The sequence below is a fragment of the Ambystoma mexicanum genome, chromosome 10 (assembly GCF_040938575.1).
Source record: "Ambystoma mexicanum isolate Mex_15411 chromosome 10, UKY_AmexF1_1, whole genome shotgun sequence".
NCBI lineage: Eukaryota > Metazoa > Chordata > Amphibia > Caudata > Ambystomatidae > Ambystoma > Ambystoma mexicanum.
Window position 1 is genome coordinate 84,995,852 of NC_090932.1, and position 18,997 is coordinate 85,014,848.

General features: G+C 46.7%; 1 protein-coding gene across 1 annotated transcript in view; it reads right to left on the minus strand.

Moving 5' to 3' along the window:
* The window catches only part of LOC138492821 (involucrin-like), a 195,853-nt gene extending 178,867 nt beyond the window's left edge, over positions 1-16,986 (minus strand). Inside the window, exon 1 of the mRNA XM_069620171.1 lies at positions 16,809-16,986. Coding sequence (XP_069476272.1) covers positions 16,809-16,986 — 178 coding nt within the window. The remainder of the gene's footprint in view (positions 1-16,808) is intronic.
* Between the last annotated feature and the right edge of the window lie 2,011 nt (positions 16,987-18,997).

The window sequence follows — 18,997 nt, forward strand, 5'->3', positions numbered from 1 at the left end:
ATCATGTGCTGTGTTTTGTGCAGTCACACTTGAATATTCCGCTCTCCGGCAGTCCTCTCTCCAAGAATGGCTGGCAGGAGACCTTTTATTTCCCCTATGGCCAGCGTTTTCCCTCCTGTCATTTTCTCTAATTTATATATCCATTTCCCAGCTCCCGAAGTCAAACTAGGGAGCTTACATTTTAGGTTATCCTTATCCATCTGTGGCCATGGAATATATTGCGATCTTGTCCCTCCCTTCTCTAACAAGGGGAACTGTGGGAACCCCACCCCACAATCGGATCTCATTATTAGTCTATTCATGGCAGGGATAATTGTTCCTGTTTGCTCAGAGCTAGGGGGAAATCTGCCAAGGCCATGATCTGGCGGACCATTAAATGCGGCGGTAATAGCGCTACCATCGCATTTAAGGATTACCGCCAGACTCGTGATGAGGCCCTATATTTGGAAGCCAAGAAATCATGGTTTCTTCTCAGGAACAACTCTTAGACTTCCGTCAGGGGACACAGGATCTGCTCACATATATTACACGTTTTAAGCAGATGGCAGCCGATATTGTCTGGCCTGATGATGCCCTCATCACTTTATTTAGGAGGGGTTAAAAGATGAGGTATCTCGAGTCCCACAATCTCCCAATCTATGTGAGCTGTTATCTTTAACCATGCAGTTAGATTATCGCTTGCAAGAACGACATTATGAGAAAAGAAGGAATAGAGGCATTGGCTATCATCCCGATTCCTCACCTCCTATGATATGATATGATATTGCATTTATAACGCGCCTATACACAAGTGTTTCAAGGCGCGACGAGGCAGGGGGGAACAAGGGGAGACAGACAACAATCCTACTAGGCCAGGTGTCATTCAGATCGCGCAAGTACAAGGGTAGAGGGGAAGGGAAAAGTGCAAGGGGAAAGGGAGACGGGAAAGTGCAGTACAGGGTTAGTAGAACAACAAGATAAATACTAAGGGCCAGCTGGTGGCAAGTGCAAGGTAAGTGCAGACAAGTGCTGGGAAGGGGGGGCTGTAGGGATACAGAGACAGTCCCGCAGTTCAGGGGTTGCCAAGGAGGCAGTGCAGGGGAGAGTGGTTTGGCCAAGGACCGAGATCGGTGAGTGGCCCAGTTGCAGATTCAGTGCAGTTTCAGTAATTTTAGCAGGGGAGAGGGGGAGAGAAAGCGGAGGCAAAGAGGAAGGTTTTGAGGTGCTTCCGGAACCGGAGATGGTTCTCCTCAAGTTTCAGGGAGGCCGGAAGGCTGTTCCAGAGGGAGGCCCCTGCTGAGGAGAGAGATCTTCCCCCAACTCGTTGCTTGGAGAGCGGCTGACCCTGAGGGAGTTGGAGGCGGATGAGCGAAGAGCTCGAGAAGGAAGATATTTAGGAAGAGAGAGTTGAAGGTATTTTGGCCCAAGGCCACAGAAGGCCTTGTGGACAATGCAGAGGGTTTTGAACTTAATCCTTGCAGCCACTGGGAGCCAGTGTAGCGATTGCAGTCCTGGAGAGATACGGTCCCTGGGCTTGAGGCCAAGGACAAGTCTCGCAGTCCTGTTCTGGATGAGTTGCAAAGGGCGGAGAGTAGAGGCAGGCAGATTTAGATAGAGGCTGTTACAGTAGTCCAGCTTCGAGAGAACCAGGGCTCTAGAGACAGTGAGCTTCTGGGGGAAGGAGAGGAAAGGAAGGATACCTCTGAGGAGGTGTAGCTGGTAGTGAGACTTCCTAGAGATGTCAGAAATGTGAGGAGAGAAAGAGAGTGTGGCGTTGAAGATGACCTCGAGGGTTTTTGCCTTGCAGGTAGGAGCAGGAAGAGGGCCAAGAGAGGCCGGCAAGAGAGCTGCAGGGAAGGAGGGAGTGTGTGTGCCGATGAGTAGGATCTCAGTCTTACTGGCATTAAGGCAGAGGTTGTTGGCAGCACACCATTCCTGGATAGCAGAAAGACAGTCAGAGATAAGGGAAGGAGAAGAGGAGGCCGAGGGTAGCCTGAAAATGAGCTGGGTATCATCCGCATAGCACTGAAAGTTGGGGCAGAGAGCGGCGATGCGGTGGGCAAGAAGTGTCAGATACTGATTGAACAGCCAGGGAGAGAGATTAGATCCCTGGGGGACACCACAGGTAGAGAAAAAGATGTCAGAGAGGAAGGACCCCAGTTGGACCTGGGAGGGTCGATCAGAGAGGAAAGAGGTCAGCCACGCCAGAGCCTGACCAGTGATACCCAGGTTATCACGGAGATGGTTGAGCAGGACGGTATGGTTGACAGTATCAAAGGCAGAAGAAAGATCAAGCAAAATGAGAACACATGGAGTGTTAGAGTCAAGGCTCGAGAGCAGGTCCTCACGGATGTTCAGGAGAGCAGTTTCCGTGCTTCTGGCAGCTCTGAAGCCCGACTGATGGTCATTAAGACTACCAACAGATTCGGCATGGAGATTAAGCTGGGAGATGGCCAGTTTCTCCAGGAGCTTGCCCAGGAAGGGAGTGATAGAGATTGGGCAATAGTTTGCTGGGCAGGAGGGGTCAGAAGAGGGTTTCTTAAGAAGGGGGTGCACAAGGGAGTGCTTGAGGGGGGATGGGAAGACTCCAGAGGTGAAGGAGTGATTGCAGAAGTCAGCCAGGGCAGGAGCCAAGGAGTCGATGTGGTCCTTGATAGTTTTAGAGGAAAAGACAGTCCCAGGTGATGAACCTATGTAATTGGGGGGGGGGGCTGTGGCCTTTTGAGTCAGGAAGAACATCTTCGTAGATGAACACAGTGGCTATGTATGTACAGTGGATCGAAAGAACATTTAGTGAAGGCTTGTCCTGTTGCGTCCCCGAGTAGGGCGGGAAAAGCTGGGGCATGATCATAGGGGAAACCACGATCTGGGATGAAAGCAAAGGTTCCCCACCTCCAGAGACTCCTGTTCCAGTGCCAGAAGGATCCGATTCCCCTATGGTGGTTCGACAGATTACTCTCTTAATCAACTCATCAGATGAGGATAAGATCCCGGCCTTGGTAGACAGCGGGGCTGCAGGGAATTTTGTGGATGACCACTGGGCATATCAACACGGTCTCCCTCACATTTCAAAGAAATGTTCTGTCCCAGTGGAAAGTGTGGACGGTAGTCCTCTGACCTCAGGGCCCATGAGACAACAAACTCTTCCATTTTGCATGATGATTGCTTCACATTCTGAACACATAACATTTGATATCATAAGGACGGCTCATTACCCAGTGATTTAGGGGCTTCCATGGCTCCAGCTCCATTACCCATTTATAAATTGGACAGCCGGTATATTCTTTCTGGGTTCAAAGCATTGTCTGCAAAACTGTTTGTCACAAGGTTCTATTGGATTTGTCACTCCATCTATCTCGACGAAGATTGTTTCAGGTGACTCTACTATCCTCAACCATTTGGAAGGAATTCTTAAACCTTATTTGTCTTACCAGAATATATTTGCCAAGCCTCAGTACTCAGAACATCCACCTCATCGCAGGTACAACTGATCGAATACCTTAGTACCTGATCAACCTTTGCCGTTTGGTCGCATGTATATTCTGTCTGCTAGAGAAAAGGAAGGCCTAAATGAATACCTACATACCAACCTGCAAAATGGGCTAATCACAGAATCTACCTCGCCTTCCGGGGCCTCTCTGTTCTTCATTTAAAAAAGGAACACAGAGGAACTGCGTCCATGTATAGATTTTTGCTGACTGAATAGGATCATAATTCCTGATCAATATCCGATGCTGCAGATCCCCAACATTTGTGAGGCTGTCAAAGGGCTTCAATCTATACAAAATTGGACTTAAGAGGGGCGTACCATCTGATTCGGGTCAAAGCGGGCGATGAATGGACGACAGCCTTTCATACTCCTTTTGGCCATTATGAATACAGGGTAATGCACCTTGGCCTATCCAATGCCCCGGTTGTTTTCCTAACGCTATATGGACCACAGCTTTTCAGATATCTGTCATGATGCCTACCTCTAAGGAGCCGGGCCGGGCCCAACAACCCCAGAGGCAGACATCATTTTCCCCAGGGAAGTCTCAGCGGGCCCAAGTCGGGGCCCTTTGGACTCAGTCCTGGCGCCTTAGGCGCCAGGCTCATAGCGGACCCCAGTCCTGGCGCCTTAGGCGCCAGGCTCATAGAAGAGGATATGTGTTTAAGTGCTTGGGTGCACACTTACCTGATACAGACCTTGCTGCTTCATCCAGGCCCTCTTGAGGCCTGAATGGGACTACTTAACCTGTAGGACTACTTCACCACCCAGGTGTGGTCGGGGAAGGATACATACCTGATTGGTGGAAGGATACATACCAGGAACTTCTTCCAAGGCTATTTAAACCCCACCCGAACAGCCACACATGCTTCGCGTTGTTCTGCACCTAGCAGCTGGACGCTCACCATGTCAGCTCCTGCATCCTGACTTCAGCCACGCCTGCCAGCACCGTGGAACACCTGCAAGGGGAGAAAGGAAGAGAATAGGAGAAGAAAAGCCCTTACCTGCTAAATCTGCATCCCGGAGTCATTTCTCCAACGGCCCTGAAAAGGAAGACATCATTTTAAAGGCATTTCGTTTCGATCGCTGCAGCGCTGCATTTTACTCACCTTTGCAAGGCGCTTCCATCTTCAGCAGCGATCTTCCGGATTCAGCTACGCCCCGGCGCCTAGAGGAAAAAAGACAAGAACAAAGGTGAGAGGGAGAAAAGGAATAAGGAAAGCTCAGTTTCCTTTTAAGTCTTACCTGTTGGATTATTCCCACTGCATTTCGGGTCCTGCCGCTTCCTGGCATCTCCGGACCCCGGCCCCTATGGGGAAAAAAGACAAAGACATTGAATGAGCGAATGCAAAGACATTACCTGAGCGCTCATCCAGAACTGTTTCACTTCGGGTCGGCGCCATATCTCCGGCACTCCGAACCCCGGCCCCTAAGGGGAAAAAGACATAAGCATTAGCGCTTGCTGCAATTAGACAACGAACATTATTATTAAGCTTGAACTTTTGAACAGAACTTTTACAGCGCCTTACCTGAACAGTCAAGCTTACCTGAACTCCCATCAATCGTCGATCCAGTGAAGTAACTGGGTTTCAACGCGCCCCTGCATCAGAAGCAGGATGGAGAGCTCATCCTTCCAAACCCTAAGGTGAGGCTTCACGGGGAATCGTGGAGGAGGTATCGTGGAGGGTTGGAAGGGAGTGGGAGGCTTGAGCATTGTTCCACAGTTGGTAATACTCCCTTTTCACGCACAGGAGGGTATCCAACGAGCCAGGGAAGTCAGAATAGAGGGGCCCTTCCTGTCCATCTTCAGAGTTCTGCGCCTTCGACGCCGCGCCTCCGTGGGAACCAGGTGAGCGTTACAGAACGCGAAGCCTTACCACAATTTCCCACCTGGGCGCTATGGAGACCTCCGAGACAGATCAGCTGGCCCATCTTTTAGGGGAATTATGGGCAGAAGTGCACTCAGCCCGCCAGGAGACTAATGCTCTCAGAAGGGAACTAATCCTATCCAAGGAAAGAACTGATGATCTGGCCAAAAGGTTATTGCAGGGCCAGGCAGAGCACACTCCTTTACCTGTTTCCAGAGATATTTCTACAACAATGGGTTCAAATAACCCGGTACAAATCAATCTACCTGGACACATGCCTTTGGCCCCGCCGGAACGTTTTGCGGGGGATCCCAAGAAATATGCCGTTTTTATGAACCAATGCCGTTTACACTTTTTATGCAGGCCCGGGGCCTTCCCCAACGACCAGACCAAAGTAGCCTTTGTACTATCTTACCTCAGTGGCTGTGCTGCCGATTGGTCTATTCCATTGGTAAATCAGGATGATCCCATTCTCCGGGATTTCCAGGGCTTCCAGGCCAGCATGGAAAGATTGTTCGCTCGACACTCGCAGGGACAGACCCTTGACAACGAACTGCTATCCTTACGACAAGGTAACCAGGATCTTTTGTCTTATATCGCCACCTTTAATAGACTAGTTGTGGAAACCGGATGGCCTGAAAATAAAAGGATCACATTGTTTCATCGAGGCCTGCGCGGAGAGCTTAAAGATGTTATAGCTCAGATAGTAGATCCACCCCAGGCCTGCGCAGACTACATAGACTTAGTGGTTCAACTTAATCACAGACTTCAAAATAGAAAAGCAGATCGGCTCAAGTATGAAACCAGAGTACCTATCAAGACCCACGTTAACTCCAAGAGTACTGACGTTTCCGAACCTATGCAAATTGGCAGTGTTAAAGGACCATTAACGCAGAAGGAACGAGAGAGAAGGCGACAAATGCAACTTTGTCTGTATTGCGGAACTTCCGGTCACTTTCTTCAAAGTTGTCCAGTTAAACCACCCAAGAAGGTGGTTGGAGCCACTGATAACGAGTTATTGACACCTGGTTCGGGAAACGACCTAGCCCGACAAGCGTAGGGGTCCGCTTGCCGAGCTTGAAAACAAACTCTTTGACCTCGCATTTTGTCATGCCAATGGTGCTTGTGAACCCAAAACAGCCTCAGCAGTTGCATGCTATAAAAGCATACATAGACAGTGGAGCTATTGGAAATTACATAGACCGTGAATTGGCTTCCAGGATTAAGCTTCCTCTCCGCCCGAAAGTAACCCAAGATGTAATTACTACAGTTGATGGAACCGAAATAGCCTCAGGGCCTGTAACGCATTCCACAGTTGAAATCACTCTGGTGGGTCAGGACGGACATCGGGAAGCAATCGTGTTTGATGTGATCAAGGCCCCACAATTTCAAGTACTTCTTGGAATCCCTTGGTTAGAAACACATAATCCGAGAATAGACTGGCGAGCAAAGAAGATAACTTTTCCTGATTGTGAACCAACCTGTTACCCAAGGAATCCAGCTATGGGTCTAGCCTCTGTAACTTCCACCCCTGTACAGCTACCATCTGAATACCAAGAATTCCAAGACGTTTTTCAGAAAGAGCAGGCTAACACCTTACCTCCCCATCGATCTTACGATTGCCAAATCGACTTGGTACCCAATGCACAACTACCTTGTAGTAGGATTTATGCTCTTACTGAACCTGAGAACCTGCATTTGCGCCAGTATTTGGATCAATACCTGGCCAATGGTTTCATTCGCCCATCAAAGTCACCAGTCTCTTCCGCTTTGTTCTTCGTACCTAAAAAGGAAGGAGACCTTAGGGCCTGTATTGACTACCGCGCCCTAAATCAGATAACGATTAAGAATCGTTACCCTTTGCCCCTGATACCTGAGCTTATCAACCAAGTAAAAGATGCTCGTGTGTACACCAAGCTAGATCTCCGAGGAGCTTACCACCTGGTACGTATAAAAGAGGGTGACGAGTGGAAGACTGCATTCCGCACCAAATTTGGGCTCTTCGAATATCAAGTAATGCCCTTCGGTTTGTGCAACGCACCTGCCGCCTTTCAGTACTTCATGAATGATGTTCTTCGGGAACTTATCGATGTTTGTGTCATCGTTTATATTGACGATATCCTGGTGTATTCCTCCTCAGAATTTGATCACAGAAACCATGTTAGGGCAGTTCTTGAGAAATTGCGCCAGCACAAATTATTTGCCAAGCTCGAAAAATGCGTTTTTCATACCACAGAAGTGGAGTTTCTCGGATTCATCCTGACACCTCAAGGAATCCGAATGGACTCGCGGAAAGTGGACGCCATTCTCAAATGGCCATCTCCTAGCTCTGTGAAGGGAGTGCAAAGCATGCTTGGCTTTGCCAATTTCTATCGAAGGTTCATCCCGGAATTTTCTCGAACTGTTCAACCCATCACAGCTCTCCTAAAGAAAAACAAACGCTTTGAATGGACTCTTGAGGCTGAACAAGCCTTTCAGGACCTGAAAACCAAATTCACCTCTGCACCTGTATTGAAGCACCCGCGCCCAGATCTCCCTTACATCGTGGAAACCGATGCATCCAGTTCAGCCATGGGAGCTGTCCTGTCGCAAAGAGACCCAGAAACTAACCAACTACACCCTGTAGCCTTTTGGTCCAGAAAATTCTCTCCACCTGAACTCAATTACGCAATTACCGACAAAGAACTACTGGCTATTAAATCAGCTTTCAAGGCTTGGCGTCACTATCTTCTCGGTGCAAGACACACCATCACCGTAATTACGGACCACAGAAATTTGCAGTATTTAAAGACGGCCAAAGCTCAATCTTCGCGACAACTCCGATGGGCTTTATTCTTTGCGGAATTTGATTTTGTAATTACCTATCGCCCTGGCTGCAAGAATGGTAAGGCAGATGCCTTATCCCGGATAGGCATGGAAGAACCCAATTCGAGTTTAGAACCTGTGCCAATCATACCGGAACAAAGAATTCTGGGCTTGACTTCATTGCAAACCATTGAGGACATCCAAGCTCAAGTAAAACAGCTTTTTGACTCTTCTGCCTTACTGGAATGGAGTCAAAAGGGTCCTCACTACACCGTTAAGGATGATTTACCCTACTTCCAAGAGCGGTTATTTCTGCCAAGTAAAGAATTGCAGGAACTTGTCATTACCCGTCATCATGAATCATTAATGGAAGGACACCCCGGTATCGCAAAAACAGAAGAAAAGATCAAACGCCACTTCTGGTGGCCTTCTTGGAGAAAAGACATAAAGTCATTTGTGTTGTCTTGCGGAATCTGTGCCCAAAATAAGAGTCAAAAGAAAAGGCCAGCCGGCCTACTTCAACCTTTGGACATTCCACCAGCACCTTGGCACACCTTGTCAATGGACTTTATAACTGACCTGCCTCCTTGTGGTGATTACAACACGATTCTCGTAATAGTGGATCTATTCTCCAAAATGGCCCATTTTATCCCTTTAAAAGGATTGCCGTCAGCTTCCACCTTGGCCAAGGAATTTATGGAAAATATAGTGCGGTTACATGGTTTCCCTTCCATATTAGTCTCAGACCGTGGAAGTCAATTTATCTCCCACTTTTGGAAGAAATGTTGCCAACTAGCACAAATAGACGTGCGGTTATCCACCAGCCACCACCCCCAGACCGACGGACAAACCGAGAGAACCAATCAGACTCTCGAGCAATATCTGCGGTGCATGTTACACCAATCCGAGTTGAATTGGAAGGACATCCTTTGGATTGCAGAATATGCATACAACAATTCAGTGCATTCTGGAACCGGACAGACTCCTTTTTATACCCTGTATGGTCACCATCCTCGGACCTCTGACCTAGATCCACCTCTGACCCTGGAGATGCCTGCAGTAAATCACCTACATTCCACAATAACCCAAGCCTTCAAAGAAGCTACAACCCACTTACAGCAAGCCAAGAAAAAGTATAAAGAAAACGCTGATTTGCACCGAAGTAAAACTCCTCCTTACCAAGTAGGAGATCAGGTATGGCTAGCAACTAAACATCTACCCCTCAAGGGTCAGCAAACTTTTAATCCCAGATTCATTGGGCCTTACCCCATCAAAGCTATTATCAACCCAGTGGCCTTTAAACTCGATTTACCATCCAACATGCGGATTCATCCCGTTTTTCACGCATCTCTTCTAAAACCAGTACAACCTGGAACCAGACTGTCTGAGCCCCCAGGCCCTGTCCAAATTGATGGAGAATTAGAATTCGAAGTGAAAGACATTTTAGATTCCAAGATAGTTAAGTCGAAACTCTTCTATCTTGTTGATTGGAAAGGATATGGACCTCAGGAAAGATCTTGGGAACCCAGTAACTATGTTCACGCCCCACGATTAATTCAAAGATTCTATCGAAGATTCCCGCACAAACCAAAACCCCCGGAGGAAAAGACCTTGGGAGGGGCCTTGAGGGGGGGTACTGTCATGATGCCTACCTCTAAGGAGCCGGGCCGGGCCCAGCAACCCCAGAGGCAGACATCATTTTCCCCAGGGAAGTCTCAGCGGGCCCAAGTCGGGGCCCTTTGGACTCAGTCCTGGCGCCCATAGCGGACCCCAGTCCTGGTGCCTTAGGCACCAGGCTCATAGAAGAGGATATGTGTTTAAGTGCTTGGGTGCACACTTACCTGATGCAGACCTTGCTGCTTCATCCAGGCCCTCTTGAGGCCTGAATGGGACTACTTAACCTGTAGGACTACTTCACCACCCGGGTGTGGTCGGGGAAGGATACATACCTGATTGGTGGAAGGATACATACCAGGAACTTCTTCCAAGGCTATTTAAACCCCACCCGAACAGCCACACATGCTTCGCGTTGTTCTGCACCTAGCAGCTGGACGCTCACCATGTCAGCTCCTGCATCCTGACTTCAGCCACGCCTGCCAGCACCGTGGAACACCTGCAAGGGGAGAAAGGAAGAGAATAGGAGAAGAAAAGCCCTTACCTGCTAAATCTGCATCCCGGAGTCATTTCTCCAACGGCCCTGAAAAGGAAGACATCATTTTAAAGGCATTTCGTTTCGATCGCTGCAGCGCTGCATTTTACTCACCTTTGCAAGGCGCTTCCATCTTCAGCAGCGATCTTCCGGATTCAGCTACGCCCCGGCGCCTAGAGGAAAAAAGACAAGAACAAAGGTGAGAGGGAGAAAAGGAATAAGGAAAGCTCAGTTTCCTTTTAAGTCTTACCTGTTGGATTATTCCCACTGCATTTCGGGTCCTGCCGCTTCCTGGCATCTCCGGACCCCGGCCCCTATGGGGAAAAAAGACAAAGACATTGAATGAGCGAATGCAAAGACATTACCTGAGCGCTCATCCAGAACTGTTTCACTTCGGGTCGGCGCCATATCTCCGGCACTCCGAACCCCGGCCCCCAAGGGGAAAAAGACATAAGCATTAGCGCTTGCTGCAATTAGACAACGAACATTATTATTAAGCTTGAACTTTTGAACAGAACTTTTACAGCGCCTTACCTGAACAGTCAAGCTTACCTGAACTCCCATCAATCCTCAATCCAGTGAAGTAACTGGGTTTCAACGCGCCCCTGCATCAGAAGCAGGATGGAGAGCTCATCCTTCCAAACCCTAAGGTGAGGCTTCACGGGGAATCGTGGAGGAGGTATCGTGGAGGGTTGGAAGGGAGTGGGAGGCTTGAGCATTGTTCCACAGTTGGTAATACTCCCTTTTCACGCACAGGAGGGTATCCAACGAGCCAGGGAAGTCAGAATAGAGGGGCCCTTCCTGTCCATCTTCAGAGTTCTGCGCCTTCGACGCCGCGCCTCCGTGGGAACCAGGTGAGCGTTACAATATCCTTTTGCACTTCATTATTGTCTATCTAGATGATATCCTTATATTCTCTGCTTCAGAATCGGAGCATGTCCGACATGTTCAGGAGGTTCTAAAACATCTGCAACAGTAACACTTGTACTGTAAACTTGAAAAGTGTGCGTTTCACCAGAACCAGGTACATTACCTAGGATATGTGTTGTCTCCCCAAGGAGTGACCATGGACCCGGCTAAAGTTTCTGCTGTATTGGACTGGCCCAGTCCGACTACCGTAAAAGAAATCCAATGTTTTTTAGGATTTACCAATTTTTATAGGAAGTTTATACCGGGATTTTCCAATATAGTTCGCCCAATCACAGGTTTATTGAAGAAGGGTGTACCATTTGTATGGAAAAAAGAATCACAGGAAGCTTTTGAAGCTTTAAAATTCCAGTTTACCAAATCTCCCATTTTGAGAACTCCGGATCAATGCAAAAGATTTACAGTGGAAACTGATGCATCCCATTATGCCTTGGGGACAGTCTTGCTTCATGAATCTGATCAGGGCGAAGAATGTCCGGTGGCTTATCTTTCACCAACATTGACCTCCTCAGAGCTGAACTATTCGGGGGTTGAAAAAGAACTGCTGGCCATCAAAAATGTCTTTGAGGAATGGAGACATTTGTTTTTGGGCACAACATTTCCTGTGAAGGTTTGCACCGATCATCACAATCTAAGAGCACTTCGATATGCAGAAACCCGGAATAGTCGTCAAGCTGGTTGGGTGCATTTTTTTTCCCAATATGATAGTGCGCAGTAGGGACCCCAGCCGGCCCATATGACTGGGGATTTCCAAACAGCCCTTTAAGATGAGTAGCAGCATCCTTGAGATGGATGGGAAGGCAGATTAATTCTCTTCCATCAAATCAATAATGACAACTCAATAGTTTGGCAAAGGGAGTCAGTTTAATGACAAGTACAAAAAACGGGGAGTTCATGAATATCAGCAATCGCTCGATCTTCCTTCTCGCTTCAACTCCAATTAATTTCAGAAAGAACATAGTATTTATACCAAAAACTCGTCATCACTGACGTGTAACTCTCAAAACTTAGAATGCAATTTGATTGGTTCTAGGACGGTAACTTTAATATAGGCACTATAGCTGTATATGGTAACGGGAAGAGGGGCTTGGATAAACAATGTCAGGCGGGGCATCTGAGCCCTTCCTTCAAAATGGCTACTGTAAACGTCACTAAAAGTATGACGTCTCATTGGTTCTACCAACTATACGACCCTACATTACATGGCCCACTATGATTGGGTTGGCATCAACCCCACTCATACTTTTCCATTTGCTTAGCAGCATGCAGAATAACCCGCCAGGTGCAGGGAGTTCGTCTGCACACCAGCTTCCCTCCAATTATTGCTACAATCAATCATCACTTCAGTGGTCATGTGACAATTATACAAAAAAGGTAGCAGGCACCCCTCAGTCGGAAGAACAAGGCATGATAACCTGTTCAGTGGTTATTAACCACATTGAGAGTTCGCAGCCATTGCTTTTTGCTCACTGTACCTTTCGCAGATGGGAAATATCCATTTGCATATCAGTCTTTGTCCCGCCCACAAAGTCATGTGTCAATTATTTCTTTGCGGTTGGCCTCGAGTCTGCTTCTTGGTCTGGGAAAGTTAAGGCGTCTGTGCATGGCAAAGGTCCATGCGTAGGTGTGAAAGTTTCATCCCTTCTTGCTCGTCTGGTCACGTGATTTCGTCACCATGAAATCGGCCATTCCTTCATGCAATTTCGAGCATTTGATTTAATTCTGCCAGTCGTCTGCCATCTGTGGCTTATCTTGACCTTTCTGCACAGGATACTCTGTTCTTCTTCTCATTAATTGTATCCACTGTCGGTCTATTTCAGACGATACAACCTTGGCTCCTTGGCATGATTATCTTCGTCTGAGGTTCTCTCCGTCTTCAATTCTCGATTTGTTTGCTGTGAAGTTCTCCTCTTGAGACCTTTAGTAACCTTTGGTTGACTCTGCTCTTGTGTATGGTGGAAGTATACTTATATAAAGTGCTCCTTTTGAGGTAGATATGTATAGGTGGCGCTTGCCGCAATCTATCTTTCTACTGAGCATAAGCAAGCCTTATGATTTCTGTGCTTCTTGCGGTTAATTTGCATATGTGCACGTTTAAACTAACTGACTATCTTCATCGCACATATGGAATAATTTCTGACATCTTGACATCAATTATTTCACTTTAGGCTCAGGATGTCACTTATCCATGGTGTTTCGTCTCTTTTCATCATTCTCAGGTTGTCATATCTTCTATATGTGAGTCAGTTTGGAGTCTTATGACATCACCATTCGACTTCCTTCAGCATCTTCTTAGCTTCTTCAGGTATTGCATTCTGAAAATCGTCATTCTGTCTCACGTGTCGATATGGTTTTCTCAAAGGGTACCTTACTGTCCAGGCGTTCTTAGGTGTCAGTACTTCAACAGGTGCTGTTATTCTAATAGGGACTGGACAGAGCCCAACTGTGGCTCTCTGCTGGTTTATTTGCTCATCATACGTCACATATTTTGGCGTGAATGTTCCTGGTACTTGAAAATGGCCGGTAGGAGTGCGAATCGTTCTTGGTACCTCCTCTACACTTTAGTTTTCACTTTTATCCCAGGACGAATAAATCTAAGAGCGGATGCGCTCTCACGGAAGGATCAAGCAGGCCCTTATCAATTCTGTCCGGAACAATTGTTTCCGAAAGCTCTCTTTGTCAATTCCATCTATCTCCAATTTCTTACAACAGATTTTCAATGACACAAGGTCTCAGGACACAGAAATCCAAGCAATGACGACTCAGTACTCTCTTCCCAAAGACAAGGACCTGTATTTCCATGAGGATCAGGTTTACATACCCACTGATATACTTACGAAAGAGATTCTACATGTTTCATGATACACAGACAGCTGGTCACAGAGGTGTGCGTTACATCATTGACTTAATTCAGTGACATTTTTGGTGGCCCGCAGTACAAAAGGATGTTCGGGATTATGTGTCCTCGTGTATCATCTGTTTACAGTCCAAGATTCCACGCAGACCTCCTTTAGAAAGTCTGGTAAAAATGCCCATTCCCGACCATCCCTGGCAGGTAATTTCTACAGATTTTGTGGTCGATCTCCCTCCTTCTGATAGTTGTATGGCAATTATGGTTGTAATTGATTATTTCACCAAGATGGCACATTTTTTTCCTCTTCCTAGTGTTCCTGCAGCTGCCCGGATGGCACAGGTTTTTGTGTAACAAATGTTTGCGCGCCATGGTTTACCGGACACAATAGTGTCTGACAGGGGCTCCCAATTTACTTGTCGCTATTGGCAACAGGTATGCTTGGTAATGGAGATCAAACGTGCCTTGAGTTCAGGATTCCACCCACAAACAAATGGACAGACTGAAAGGCTCAATCAAACCCTGGAAGGGTATCTTCATTGTTTTATTTCGTCTGCCCACGACAACTGGTCTGGTCTGCTCCGCTTGGCCGAATTTGCTTACAATAATGCTTATCATACAGCCTTGAAGTACAGTCCATTCTTTTGTACCTATGGATTTCATCCGGCGAGCTTTCCTTCAGTTCCTCCAGCCTCTTCACGATTTCCTGCAGTGGATGATCTGGTTCATCAGATGCAGGATGGGCACCGTCAAGCACGGGATTCCTTATTGATGGCCCAGAATCGTGCTAAACGCTTTGTGGACCATCATCGCACCCCATCCCCAGTCCTGGCCCCTGGGGACAAAGTCTGGTTGCCATCTCGTTTTCTGCCTTGATATTTGGTGCCTTACAAACTGGCCCCGAAATATTTTGGTCCCTTTGAGATCCTCTGTCTTGTTGGTTCGGCAGCTGTCAGACTGTGTCTTCCCCCCTCTTGATGCAGGATTCATCCGTTATTTCATAACTCCCAGTTGAAACCCGATGTTCTGGATTGTTTTGGGAGGACTGTGGGTGTCAGATCACCGCCGGTGGTCACTGATGTGGGCCCTGAGTTTGAGATTTCAGGGATTTGCGACTCTCGCCATTTTCACAGCTCCCTCCAATACTTGGTGGACTGGAAAGGGTATTCTCTGGCTGGTCGTTCTTGGGAGGCAGCCTCGGATGTCCATGCTGCCCGCATGGTGTGTCGTTTTCATCTCCTTCAGCCGGGCAAGCCAGTGGGGCCTCCCTTTCGGAGCGGGCATACTGTTAGGACTCCAGATTTGCCTTGGTCTCTTTGGTGGCGCTAGAAGCGTTGGGGACACATTGATGTATCTTTCTGCACCCCTTCCAAGATGGCGCCTGGAAGCACCGTCAATATGCTAGCTGCTAGCAACCTTCCTTGAAGGCACCCGCCCATTGCAGTATTCAGAAACTGTTATCAGTCTGTGGAGCCCTGCTGTCATCCCGTCATTTCTCCCCATACTAGACGCTTCGTAAGTACGCTTACTAGGCTAACCCCAATCTGTCTTATATCTGTGTTCTCCTATCTTTGCTTATTCTGTGTTTCTCATTACGACACTGGCAAGGACTCACAAAATCCTCCCCACAAAATCTTGCTTTCAGTTCATTCTTCCAGGAACGCTATCTCGTTACCTGGCATGGTACGACTCTGATCACTTGTAATAGACGTGAACACGCATTCTCTTTCATTTATCTCATGCTTAGAATCTCGTTTTCAGATCTTAACCACAGCCTGCACTTTCAAGAAAGAAACTTAAAGACTATCCCTGTTCCGAGAATTCTGTTAGGCAATGGTATGGTGTCTTACGTACAGTAGCACGCATTCAACTATAAGTTCATATTGGACTCCATTCCCTTTCATATCTTTAGCATTTCAGAATTCAGAATCATTATTATCCAACTATCGTGCCCCAGAAGGGATTACTTTGCCTAGACATGCATCTAGCAAGACAAAGGGAGGAAACTATTTTCCCTGCGGCTTCGTACTTCTAGATTATTTTCTATACGCTCTATTTCCTTTATTATATAACTGGCTTCTGTCATCTTCACAGGCGGATTCCACTGTATACCAATCAGCACGGATACATGGGTAGTTGCTTTCTCTTACCTCATTTATGGACTTCACCTTTCAAACCACACACGCTAAGTTTCTACTTTCACTCCAGGTAGCTGCCATCTTTCAGAACTCCAGTCCTCCCACTGAATCCAACTTCCAGCGACACTGAACTGAAGACCACAACCACGGTTTCCTTCCCCAGAGGGTTTCCTTGAGGGTCTTGGGTTCTCTTGCGCTGTTCATCCGCGGGGAGAACGCAGGTCTCCTGGGGGGATTCTTCCAGCACATCCGTAAGTTCATTCGGATTCAGGTTAGTCACTTTCTTGCTTACGGTTCAGTCCTCAACATAATATTCATATGTATAACACCTTATCAATCCTTTCTCCAATGCTTTCCACATAATCTCTTTTATCTTATAGCACTACTCTAGATACTGCTGGCGTTACTTCCTTTAAGAGAAGAATCTCTTCCACTCTGTCCCATCATATTTCTGGGCTTGCCCTCATTTGTTCTTTACGAATGAGACTGGCATCGAAACCTTGCTGTCTCCTTTTTCGTTCTATTTGTTCATCTACTTCCCTTCGCTTTCTTGCATCTCTTCTAACTCGTTCTTCCTCCATCCTTCATTCTTCCCTTCTTATGCCTTCTCTTCGTTCCTCTTCTTCCCTTCGCTTTTGTAATCCTTTGTCCCTTAATCTTTGTGCTTCTTCATCTTTGTCTATTGTCATACTTTCTTTATTTCTCTGCCCGTTTTTCATCTTTTTCCTGTTCCTCCTGATATATTTGTTTTCACTTCTACCTGCTTTTCCTTCATTGCTCATCTTCCTTTAATCTCTTCTCTCGTTCCTTGTCCTTCCTCTCTTGTTCGTCCTTATCTTCTCCTTGCCTAACTTCCTCAATACTTTTCCCATCTATGTTAAGTAATATCTGTCCTGCCATCCACTCGTTTTGTACGAGTGCTACCTCACCAGCCTTATCTTTTTTCCCTTTCCATCTCTTGATTTCTCTGTCTATATCTGTCGACAATTTCGGCCATTCGCTTCTTGCGTTCTTCCTTGTCTTGTATGAATTTAAAAACATCTTCCTTTCTCTTATTCTCTTCCGGACTATCGTCACTACTATAAGCAGAGGGTTCATATATCGGATTACTGCACCCCATTGCAGCTTTTATTTTTTTTAAAGGATATACTCTGATCTCTTCCGTAGCAACACTCTTTACTTCAGGCATAGTAAGGGGAGCTGAGGGCTCAAAGCCTCCCCCCTTATGCTGATTAAACATCCACTCCTCAGGTGGCGGGTCTTCTCTTTCCTCTTGATTCATCTTCCAAAGCGCTAAAATTAACAATCTTTTCTCCAATTTCTTTCCTGTATACGCAGCGTGCATGTATGTGGTCATGTCTTGTAATACCGCTCTTGACAATGATCCCTTTTGTGGCCATGGCATGAACATTTTACCTGCTGTGCCCTTTACTCATCTTGCCATATACTGTTTGAGCTTGGGCATATGTTTTGATATTGTCTTGCATAAGTGTATGAGAGGAGTATCCCCCATAATGACAAGTCTCAATTGACTGTCAATACTTACCAGATCGTTAAATAAACTTTTTATTTTATTTTATTTTAAATCACCACTTTTAACGTTTAAAACAAAAGACTTGAGGAAGCACCATCAATCGCTGCTCAATCCTCTTATTTCAATAACCTATCTATTCTTTTGATTGGTGCCAATCGTTTTGCTGCACATATCTTTATTCACTGTTACTTCTTCACAATTCTATCGCTCCTTCATACTTTATTAAACAAACAACATTTAGACTAGTCAGACATTTACTCATTATAAACACTGCGATCACCACATTCCTACTATAGTTGACTATAGAAGTGTGCCCAACAACCTCTCTGTGAAAGTTGACTACAGAAGTGTGCCCAATAGCCTCTCCGGAAAGCTGATTACAGAAGTGTGCCCAACAGCCTCTCTGCACAAAATCTATGTTAGAAGTAGCCCTAGTAATGTGTACAGTCGAATTTAAAAGTGTACCTATTAGTACCTAATACCCTAACATCAACTCTGTGATCAGTTGAACCTAGAAGTGCACGTAATAGTCTGAATACCAATTGTGCAAATCGAACTTGAAGTGTGCCTAATAGCGTGCCCCCACTCAATTTAGAACTACAATTAAAAGCCTGCCTAAACTCCTCCTAAAAGTCTAACTAAAACCATACCTGGGGTGTTGCTACATTCAACTCCTCCTTAATAGTTTACCTGTACTCCAGCTTACTAGAAAAGCCTACCCAACAGCGTAACTGTGCTGTAGCAACAATTAAATAGGCCGCCTAATTAGCATTTCCTAACGGCTAGCTACACTTCAAAACGGCCTAATATCTGCAAGCTAGTACAAATAGTTCACCAAAACCTAGAATAAGTCAATAATAATCACCCGGCTTCGTGGAACCCTGAAATCAAGCTCACTCTCAGCCAGTGATATCACCAAATCTATATAGTCCAATAAACTATAAGTCACCCTTGAAACTACTCGTAACAGCTACTAACCATGAGTGCACCCACTCCACCAAAGTCTATTGGAAACGAGCACCATGGACCGCCCCCACTTCCCGGTCTGCCTTCCCTCCCGTCTCGCCCCCCCTTCCCAAATCAACCCACCCTCCTTGGCATTCCCTACCATTCCCCTCTCCAAACACCAAGCCAGAGGGGCACGATGGCATGCTAACCACCCTAAGACCACCACTCCCCCGAACCCCACCACCGACCAACTGAGGATAACCATGCCCGCTCCTCTCACTATCATACCAGGGACATCCCGCCCTGCAAAC